This window comes from Capricornis sumatraensis, chromosome 16 (genome assembly GCF_032405125.1).
Source record: "Capricornis sumatraensis isolate serow.1 chromosome 16, serow.2, whole genome shotgun sequence".
NCBI lineage: Eukaryota > Metazoa > Chordata > Mammalia > Artiodactyla > Bovidae > Capricornis > Capricornis sumatraensis.
Genome location: NC_091084.1, coordinates 81488147 through 81499478, shown reverse-complemented (window position 1 = coordinate 81499478; position 11332 = coordinate 81488147). Strand labels below are relative to the sequence as shown.

The following is an 11332-nucleotide window of genomic DNA, read 5'->3' as shown; positions in this document are numbered from 1 at the left end:
AGTCTTAGCCACTGGACCACCAAGGAAGTCCCTATTTTTTCTGGATAGCAGGTAATGATACATATACATACATATATAGATAAGCCAGATTGATTTATCAACAGTGTCTGCCTCTCATCAGGATAGACTATCAGCTGAGAAGCAATCATCCCATTTTGATCACCACTGTATGTGGTGCTTGACACTTTTTTTATCACATTAATTCTTTTATTTTCTATGTTTTGTCTCTCTGTCTGATTTGTTTCACTTAATAGCATAATGTTCTCAAGGTCCATCCGTGTTCTCACAAATGGCAGAACATCTTACCTTTTGTGAATGGAGAGTATTCACAGTTTCTTGTTCACTGTTTCATCGGTGGACTCAGGTTGTCTCCGTATCTTGGCTGTTCTAAATAATACTGCTATGAATGTGGCAGTGCAGACATCTTTGGGACAGTGATTTTGCTAATTTTGGATATACACCCAAAGTGGAATTGCCAGATGATATGGTAGTTATAGTTTTAAGTTTCTGTGGAAACTCTGCAGAAATTTTCGACAGTGGCTGTGCCGTTTTACATTCCCACTAGCAGTGCACGGGGGTTCTCTTTTCTCCACATTTTTGCCAGCATTTGCTTTTCTCTTGTTTTGGCTTTGGTGTGCTTTTCCTGACAGCGGCCATTCTGACTGCTGTGGGGTGATATCTCATTGCGGTTGATTTGCATCTCCCTAGTGATGAGCGGTGGGGAAGGCAGTGGCACCCACTCCAGTGCTCTTGCCCGGAAAATCCCACGGACAGGATCCTTGTGGGCTGCAGTCCGTGGGGTCGCTAAGAGTTGGACACGACTGAGCTATTTCACCTTCACTTTTCACTTTCATGCACTGGAGAAGGAAATGGCAACCCACTCCAGCGTTCTTGCCTGGAGAATCCCAGGGATAGGGAGCCTGGTGGGCTACCGTCTATGGGGTCGCACAGAGTCGGTCATGACCGTAGCAACTTAGCAGCAGCAGCAGCAGTGATTAGCGATGCTGAGTTTGTTTTCATGTACTTCTTGGCCATTTGAACATCTTATTTAGAAAAATGTCTGTTAGTGAAGCACTGATACACTCCTTTGCATAAAAAGGTAGCTAAGATGTGAAGTGGATTTTTTAAAGTCTCAATATTGGCAGGCTAGAACAATGGGCTAGTGCTACAGGAATGGTAGAGGACGTCCTGATCCTCTGAAAATGAGAAAAATAATTAGGAATTTTAACACCAAGAAGTTAGTATCAGTCAAAGTGTGAGCAGACCACCAAAACCATCAAACACAAAGCTATAAATTAACCTGATTTTTATTAGATTATTATCTATTTTTGAATTAATTTTACTGGAGTATAGCTGCTTTATGACATTATGTCAGTCTCTGCTGTACAGCAGAATGAATCGGCTATATGCTTGTATGCATCCTTTCTTTCGGATTTCCTTCCCCTAGGCCACCACGGAGCACTGAGCAGAGCTCCCTGGGCTATAGAGTAGGCTCCCTTCAGTTATCTGTCTTACTGTATCTTTTTAATGATGGTCATTTCTGTGACCTGCCCCTTCCAGCACACTTTTAAGGATGATATTTGAAATAAGGGGATTTCCAGAGCTAAAATTGTGAAACACATCAAAACTATGTCACATGATGAATAGCTAAACAAACCAGAATTAAAATGGAGGGCTGTATGATAATGGCTACTCAGTATCTGAAGTGTTTCCTGTAGAAATGGCCCCATTGCACAGAACAGAATGAATGAATATGTAGAGGCTGCATAGAAGAGTGTGTCTGCTCATTATTAGGAGGGACTTTCAGAGCACTGACCCAACCGTGGAGCAAGAGAACCAGGACGCAATGAATGGAAATTCTACTGGAGGTCCAATGTTGGATCTTTACATTTTGGGGTCGTCAAAAACACAAAACATAAAGTTTATTATCCTCAAGCGTACAGTATACTGCAATTAACCACATACTCATTGTTGTGCAAAAGATCTCCACAAAATTTTCACGTTACAGGATTGAAGTTCTATCCATTGATAGAATGGTTTGATATTTCTATCCATTGCTTTTTCCCATCACCCCTACCCCAGTAAACACATTCCATTTATAGTTTCTAAGGGCTCGACTACTTCGGATACTATCTGTAGGTGGAGTCATGCTGCAATTTTCTTTTTGTGACTGGCTGGTTTCACTTAGCACAATGTCCTCAAAGTTTAAGCATGTTGCAACATATGACAAGATTTCACTTTTTTAAGGTTGAATAATATTCCTTTGTATGTTTATATCACATTAGCTTTATCCATTCATTTGTTGGTAGACAATTACATTGCCTCCACTTCCTGGCTATCATGAACAGTGTTGCGATGAATACAGGTGTGCAAATATTTCTTCAAGAACCAATATTCATTTGTTTTAGAAATATACTAAGTGAAATTGCTGGATCATATGGTAATTTTGTGTTTAATTTTTCTGAGGAACGTCCATACTGTTTACTATAGTGGCTACACCATTTACATTCCCACCAAAAAATGCATAAGATTTCTAATTCCTCCACATACTTGCCAAAACTTGCATTTTCTATTCTTTTATCATGGCCATCCTAATGGGTGTGAAGTAACATTTCATTCTGATTTTGTAAACCTGATGATTAGTGACGCTGAGCATCTTTTAACATGCCTGTTGGCCATGCATGTGTCTTCATTGAAGAACTGTGTATTCAAGCCTTTTCCCCATTTTTAATTGCATCGTTTGCTGCTGAGTTAGGTAAGTCTTTCTGCATATTCTGAATGTTAAGCCTTTATCAGACAGACAGTGTGTAGATATCTTACCTGAGTCCAGCAGCTGGCGTCTCACTCCTGCTGGCTGTTCTCTGCGGCACACGGCACTGCTCCTTCTTAAGCAGGGCTCTGATGATGTCATCCCATCACTGCTCCTCTTACCAAATGGTACACACCCTCCTACCATACTACACCAAGTATTTACCCTTGCAAAAGCTTGTGGCAATCTCCTCTTTCCATTCTCCTTTGTAGCATCTTACACTCCATCCAGAATGAATCAGCTTCTCATGACCCTCCCACTGTTACAATTTTAAATTGTGTTTTCCATAAATTTCCTTTCCTTAGTCATCCTTACATGCTTTCTCTCCCATGAAGTCTTGACTGACTCCCAAAACTGAAAATGCATTCTATCTATAAAACTTAATTATCTAATTTATACATCTCATGACTCTATCTACTTTCTGTTACAATCTTGTTACATATATTTCACACCATATCATGAACTTTTGAATATTGTACCCATATATCTCCAACTGAATATCCTAGGAGGTACTGAGTATACATACAAATGAATTAAGTGATGAATAGCTTCCACCCTCCCCTTCATAATCTCTGAACTTTAAAAGTTGTTGACAGTTTCTTGGGAGTTAACTGAAATAATGTTCATTCCACTTCTACTGAAAATAGATGGAAATTCCACAAACTTCCCTGACTCTTTTCCTCAAAAAATTCTTACACAGTTTAGCCCAACTTTTGGCAGTTAGAAGTATAATCGCAGATATTTGTGTGAAGAAGCTTGTTAAAGGAGGAAGAAAAGGAGGGTAAGTCTTAACTCTTGTGGTTTCTAACTCAGTCTTGTTAGATTACATCATCGTGATGCGGATTACGTCATGCATCACGGGAGTGTGAACTGATGTATTGTTAGTCTGATTCTTTCTTTGTATTAATAACTCTCGACAGAGAAAATCTGTTAACTCAGTGTCCTGGGGAAACCGCTCAGTGTGGATGGAATTCGTGTTCCTGGCCTTATCCCTCCCAGTCAGAGCTGCGCGTCTCGTCCTTCCTTGGGGTCAGCCTGGTTTATACACGGGTCATCACCGGGAATGTCCTCATCATGGTGGCCATCCAGACCGAAGCCCACCTCCACAGGCCCATGTACTATCCTCTGGGCAGCCTCTCGGGAGTAGAAATCGGCTGCACTGCTGTGGTGGTGCCCCACATCCTGGCCAACATCCTATGGTCAGAGAAGACCATCACCCTGCTGGGCTGTGCCACTCAGATGGGCTTCTTTGTGGGATGGGGCAGTGCCGACTGCTTCCTCTTGGCTTCCATGGCCTACGACTGCCATGCTGCTGTCTGCCACCCCCTGCAGTACCCTCTCATCATGCCTCGGATGCTTTGCGCCTGCTTGGTGGCAGCCTCCGTGGCCCTCGGCTTCTGCCTGTCCTCCCAGTGGGCGGCCTTTGTCTTCTCTCTGCCCTTCTGCCCAGCTCGGGGCGTTCGGCACTTTTACTGTGACGTGCCCCCAGTGAGGTGTCTCGTTTGTGCCCAGAGCCACAGTCATGAACAGTCAGTGCTGGTGGCGGCCACACTGGCCATCGCGGTGCCTTTCCTCCTGATCACCGCCTCCTACGCCTCCATCGTGGCCGCCGTGCTCCGGGCCCACTCGGCCTCGGGCCTCCGCCGGGCTTTTTCCTCCTGCTCCTCCCACCTCGCAGTGGTCCTGCTGCTGTACGGCTGCTGCGCCTTCATGTACCTGCGGCCCAGCTCCAGCTACCACCCCGGGCAGGATCAGTTCGTCTCCCTAGTGTACACACTGGGGACCCCATTGCTGAACCCGTTTGTCTACACCCTGAGGAGCAGTGAGATGAAAGGCGCCATAGCAAGAGTTGTTACCAGGAATCGCCTCCCCCAGGAAAGCGAGTCCATCCTAAAGGAGCTCAGTCCTGAGTGTTCATTGGAAAGACTGATGCTGAAGCTGAACTCCAACACTTTGGCCACCAGATGCAAAGAACTGACTCATTGGAAAAGACTCTGATTGGGAAAAATTGAAGGCAGGAGGAGAAGGGGACGACAGAGGATGAGATGATTGGATGGCATCACCGACTCAATGGACATGAGCTTGAGTAAACCGCGGGAGCTGGTGATGGACAGGGAGGCCTGGTGTGCTGCAGTCCATAGGGTCACAAGAAGTCAGACATGACTGAGCGACTAACTGAACTGAAAAACTAGGAGAGGGTCTTACCTCTCAGGCAAGGATTAGTTTCCAGCTCATGCAAATTCCCATGCAACAGATATTTCTCTCAGTTGATGTTAAAACTATCTTTCAAAAGGGTACAAGTTATCTGGACACTATTTAGCTAAGTGTACTGCTGCTGCTGCTGCTAAGTCACTTCAGTCGTGTCCGACTCTGTGCGACCCCATAGATGGCAGCCCACCAGGCTCTGCCATCCCTGGGATTCTCCAGGCAGGAACACTGGAGTGGGTTGCCGTTTCCTTCTCCAATGCATGAAAGTGAAAAGTGAAAGTGAAGTCACTGAGTCATGTCCAACTCTCAGTGACCCCATGGACTGCAGCCCACCAGGCTCCTCCATCCGTGGGATTTTCCAGGCAAGAGTACTGGAGTGGGGTGCCATTGCCTTAGAGACCTTTAAAATGTTTCTGCCATTTGGCTCAGTGATTTCTTTTTCTTTTTCTTTTTCTTTTTTTTTTTGGCTTATATGCTGTGCTGGGTCTTAGTTGCAGCGCATGGGACCTTAGATCTTTGTTGGGGTATGCGGGATCTTTATTTGCAGCATGCAGAAAATTTCCTTGTTTTCATTGTGCATGTGTGATCTAGTTCTCTGGTCAGGGATGGAACTGGGGCCCCTGCATTGGGAGCAAGGAGTCCGAGCCCCTGGACCACTTGGGAAGTCCTGACTCAGCAATTTCTATGAATGAAATACATAAGCAAACCATCATAAAGTAATATAGAGTGGTACCTATAAAGCAATATCCAGGTCTCGGTTGGAAGCAGATGACCCATTCAATAGATTTTAACTGAAAAAAAATATTCTGATCATATGGAGACATATGAGTAAGGGAACCAATAATCGTAGTCAAGGCACTTACGTACTAGCAATAGCGGGAAGCCATCATCACCCCTACACCTAAAAGGCAAAAGGATGATAGAGTATTATCTGAGACCAATAAGAGCAAGATTTATCGAAAAGAGACTCTTGGTGGAACTCTGGCCTCAGGGGGAAAAGCCTATTATAGAATAAGGGCCATGCAGGCAAAGAGCAGGGAGATAAATACTTAACCCACTCTCTGCCTGTGTCCTCCCGTCTCTTGCGTTTTCTCCCATTGGCTGAGTCCATCTGGAAGCAAGAGGACAGAGAGACTGAGTGATTCAGCCCACAGAAGTGAGACTTTGGGGACAGACTGGAGCACAGAAGGTCCTTGAGAACTGGGGCAAGAAGATAATAATCAGAACAGAAGTTGGTCGTTAGCATATTAGATCTAACAATGAAGATACATTAACAGTTGTTGCCCCATAATAAAGGACTGGTTAAACAATTACTTATGAGACAATATTACGCAGCCTTGAAATATGTTTCAAACGCTAGTTGTTGGTTGCTAGTCGCTAGTTGTTGGTTGCTAGTCGCTAGTTGTTGGTTGCTAGTCGCTAGTTGTTGGTGATGCTGAGGCTGAGTGCCTTCTGTCTGCCAGAATCCGCGCTAGGGGACTTGCTTTCTCCCCCTTCCCTTCCCCTCTCCCTGCCCCTCTCCATCTCAGTCCACCTACCTGTCCGTAAAAGTCAGCAGATGGAGGAGGTGAAGGACTCGTGTCCTCAAGAACCCTCTTAATTTGGGGTAGAATTTAAGTGTCTTTCCATATTTTCCGAGGATAAAACTGAATCAAAGAGATTGAATAACTGGTAGATGTCAGACAGCTCACGAGTGGCAGAGTTGGGATTTGAACCCGGATTCCAACTTCAGAGGCAATGTTAACACTTAACTGGTGAAAGCTGTAAAACTACTTCTACAGCATGTCCCGATATTTGGAAAATACACCGTGTGCACATTTGAGGAAAAAGTGGCCACAAATGTGCCAAGATGTTAACTATGGTCATCTCCAGTTTGAGGGACAATGAATGATCTTCATTCTATTCACTCTCCATCTTTATCTTTTTCCACACTTTCTATATTACAAACCTATTATTTCTAATTCAGAAAAAAAATAACTGTTGAAAAGCATTTTCATAAAGAATCTGATGTTTATGCATTAGCTTGAACCATGTGAAATGACCACCATTTGACCGCTTGTGATCTACAAGACAGTGATCTCACACGTTGCAAGCTAGTGCGTTTATTTAGCTTGAATCTTCTATTCCTACAAGAACGCCCTTCTACTTTTCATATAACCCTGAATTGATAGTTTTATCTTTAATGTTTCCTTTTTTCTCTCCAAACCCTTGATGATTTCTTAAAATGAGGACACTTGTTTTAATATAGGTTGACATAGAAACAGTGAGAAGGACTCTACATTTCGTTAAGTGTAAGGCCTTCTCCTCCTATCCTCTCAAGACATCATGCATCAGTTTTATCTGCAACATTTTCCTGGGCATTGAGAAGAATGTGAAAAGGCAGGGGGAGGGAAGCAGGGACGGAGGGAGAAGGAAAGGTTTTCAATTACATTTCAATGTGACATTTGACGTCATGAATCATATTTCTCATTAACTGATAACTCAAAACAGGTAAGTCAAGAAAGAAAGGATGAATCTTAAGGCCAGTGGAGAAATGTCACCGAAGGATTGATTCCAAATTACTGAGTAGCTCCAGTCCCCCATCATCCAGACATATAATAAAGGATGAGGTTTACTTGCTTATAGAAAATCATTTGGCAAACTCATGTGTCTAGCGTCTAGTTAACAAGAGTAGCCATCGAAAGTACATAGTACAATAGAATCATGGAAGAAAGCATGCCTATCTCTGCCTGGGGGTAATTTTTTTTACTAGGTCCTCATAAAGCCTATATTTTACCAGTCATAATAAGTGCCCTATGATTCTTTTTCTCTGACTGGATAAACAAGACACCTATGATCATAAATGCCTGAAAAGCACTTCCTCTGTCTAGAGACGGGGCCATAAACACATAACTAACAGGCTCTCTGACTGTGTATCAGTGTCTCCTGGCTCTGAATTCTGCTTCTTGTTATTTTCCTTGTCCCAAGTCTCTGGGATGTGTATCATTGACCCCCACCTAAGTTACTCTACCTTGTGGAACTTCCAGGTGGCACTAGTGGTAAGGAACCCACCTGCCAATGCAGGAGACGTAAGAGACATGAGTTCAATCCCTGGGTCGGGAAGATCCCCTGGAGGAGGGCCTGGCAACCCACTCCAGGATTCTCGCCTGGAGAATCTCACGGACAGAGGAGCCTGGTGGGCTTGGTCCACAGGGTCTCACAGAGTGGGACAAGACAGGTGATTTAGCGTGCGTGCATGTGAAGCTTATTTGGATTGACTTCCTAAACTACTCTTGGGTTTGATGATACTTTACCTCAATTGTCTCTTTAGTGATTATCCGTGGGTCTTTACCTGTGGTTCTGTCCCTCCTTTCCTCTGTGCTTCAACTCTCAAATTGCAGCAGTTTTATCACCCAAATCCCATTAGTCTGGAAGGGAATACTCAATGAGAAGTATAGCCAGTGCCTTGAGGTAACTAAAGAATGAACTTTTCATCTATCTCTGCATCAGAATTACATTCTCTTAATCACTGTGGATTCACAGTAATGCCTGATATAAAGTAAAGCAAGCCAACTCATCATGTTTATCTTCAAGAATGTATGAGCTATTCTTGGTCCTTCAGAAATCCTTAAGATTTTAAGATCAACTTGTCAAGTACCTGCCTCTCTCTCTCTCTTACACACACACACATGGACACACCCACATACACACACACTTACACACACCCCTACTAGGATTTTTATTCAGATTGTGATGTGTCTACAAGTCAATTTCAGAAGTCATATCTTTAAAAATAGTATACTGTGATCCATGACCATGGCATACGTTTTCATTTACTCAGATTTTAACCACTATCTTTCAATGAAGTTACATACTTTTGCAGAAAGAAGTCTTGCATTTCTATTATTTTGAGTTACTGGTCCTTTACTGGGATATAGCATCTTTGCCATAGAATGCACACATTTAAAACTTCAGAGCTCAATGAACTGTGATAAGTATATCCAGCTGTGTAAACTTGGCTCAGCCCAAGGTAACACAGAAAGTTGCTTTGTACCTCTTTCTAGTCAATTCTCCTCTTCAGAGGCAACCACTATTTATATTATTCTTCTCATAGAATAGTTTTGCCAATTCTTGAACTTCATAATTTGGAGTAAACAATGCAACGGTTATCAATCTCTTGCCTCTCAGCTCCCAATTCACTCTTTTCTATTCTGCTTCATGACGCACCACGGCTACTTTGCTAACTGGCAGAATGCGGAGGGTCCTCTGTAGAGAGTTTCATTAGAGGGACACATCAGGAGGGAGCAGCGTCCTTCCTGGTTCTGGTAGGCTCTGCTCTGCTGATGCTCAGCCGTGTCTGACTCTGAGTGACCCCCTGGACTGTAACCCACTAGGCTTCTCTTTCCGTGAGATTTTCCCAGCAAGAATACTGGAGTGGGTTGCCATATCCTCTTCCAGGGGATCTTCTCCACCCAGGGAGTGAACCTGTGTCTGGTGCGTCTCCTGCACCGGCAAGTGGATTCTTTACCACGGAGTCCACCAGGGAAGCCCTCTGGTAGGCCACTTCTGTTCTACTCCTGTAAGTCAAGGCCAGTGGTGTGTGGGACAGCCATAGACACATCCAGTGGCTCTTGCTAGAATTCTAAAGGATGGTTTTGCCCTGAGTTTTTTTCCAACATCCCAGCTGGTTTCCTAGCAAGTATCACCAGTGCCTCAGTGGACAGCTTCCCAAAGAGTTTCACCTGCATTTCAAGGAGTATGTTTCTGTGACTTCAGCAAACTTCTCAAACTTTCTAGAAAGCTACAATCACATACTCTCCAGGTAGGTCAGAATCCCAGCCTTGGGGGTAGGGGGATGCCTTCCTAAAAGCTGTTTCTTCTTTGATTCTTTTTGTTCCAGTGGTGCGGGCCTTTTGGTATCCACATAAAGGGAATTTTAATTGGGTGGGTTGCACAGGACTTAGCAACTTCACTTTCACTTTTCACTTTCATGCATTGGAGAAGGAAATGGCAACCCACTCCATCGTTCTTGCTTGGAGAATCCCAGGGACGGGGGGAGCCTGGTGGGCTGCCGTCTATGGGGTCACACAGAGTCAGACACGACTGAAGCGACTTAGCAGTAGCATAATGTGTGGAGTTTTTAAATTTTTACTGGAGTATAGTTCCTGCACAATGTTGTGCTAGTTTCTGCTGGACAGCAAAGTGAATCAGCTATACAGACCCCTCAGCCACTTAGCCAGGTGATTCCCAGGGGGATTTCTAAGTCTTCACGTGCCTTTCTTTTCACCAGACAAGTAGGGATTTCTTTTCTCTTTTCCGTCTGTAAATAGGCAGTACATGTCCATGTACACAGTGACCCCTGTCACCCTCTGTCCAGTCTGCACCAAAGTAAACATCATTTTACTATATATAGAACATCATTTATATATATATATGCACACACACACATATATGTATAAATATTTACATGTCTATCTCTTCCTTGGGGCTTCCCTGGTGGCTCAGTTGGTAAAGAATCTACCTGCAATACAGGAGATGCAGGTTCAATTCCTGGGCCAGGAAGGTCCCCAGGAGAAGGAAATGACAACCCACTCCAGAATTCTTGCCTGGAGAATCCCATGGGCAGAGGAGCCTGATGGACGACAGCTCATAGGGTCGCAAAAGAGTCGGACATGACTTAGCAACGAAACAATAACAAAAGCATATATTTCTTGATTCTTTAGCCTCAACTCTAGAAGTCGAGGATACTCCTTTTATCTTCAATTCCTGTATTAAAGTTCCCTTTGCCCTTTTTGGAGAAGGAAATGGCAAGCCACTCCAGTATTCTTGCCTGGAGAATCCCATGGACGGAGGAGCTTGGTGGGCTACCGTCCACGGGTCGCAAAGAGTCGGACATGACTGAGCGACTTCACTTTCACTTTGCCCTTTTTACTAGATAACCCCCTATTACCGGACTAGAAATTCCTTGTATGTTAAGTTTTCCCTGTTCCCGGTGTTAGTCTGGCTCAGCTGCTCCATGTAGCACAGACTCTTTTGCGTCTGGTTTGTTTTGCTGAACAGTGTTGCATTGTGTAAGCAGGTAAAAGGTTATCTATCCTTTCTCCCAGAAACCCTACAGAAAGACATTAAACGGACAAAACAGGCATAAGCCCTTGGGATAATGAGCACAGATGAGGGCAGGCAGCAAATAAATATGCTTTTTGGAAAATGTAAGACAAACAGGTAATTCGTAAACAAGTTAGTAGAAGAGAGAAAGTATTAATACCTATCAGCTTGAAAGGAAAGAACCCAATAAAAAGAAATCTTGATTGCAGAAAATCTGGATGAACACAGTAA

At 43.8% G+C, this 11332-nt stretch overlaps 1 protein-coding gene across 1 annotated transcript; it reads left to right on the top strand.

The window, feature by feature from the left end:
• Positions 1-3753: 3753 nt before the first annotated feature.
• On the top strand, positions 3754-10294 carry LOC138092299 (olfactory receptor 10W1-like). Its single transcript, XM_068988086.1, is given in 3 exon segments — positions 3754-3795; positions 3797-4688; positions 10287-10294. Coding segments are annotated over 3 exon segments (921 nt in total). The 5' UTR covers positions 3754-3774.
• The last annotated feature ends 1038 nt before the right edge of the window (positions 10295-11332 follow it).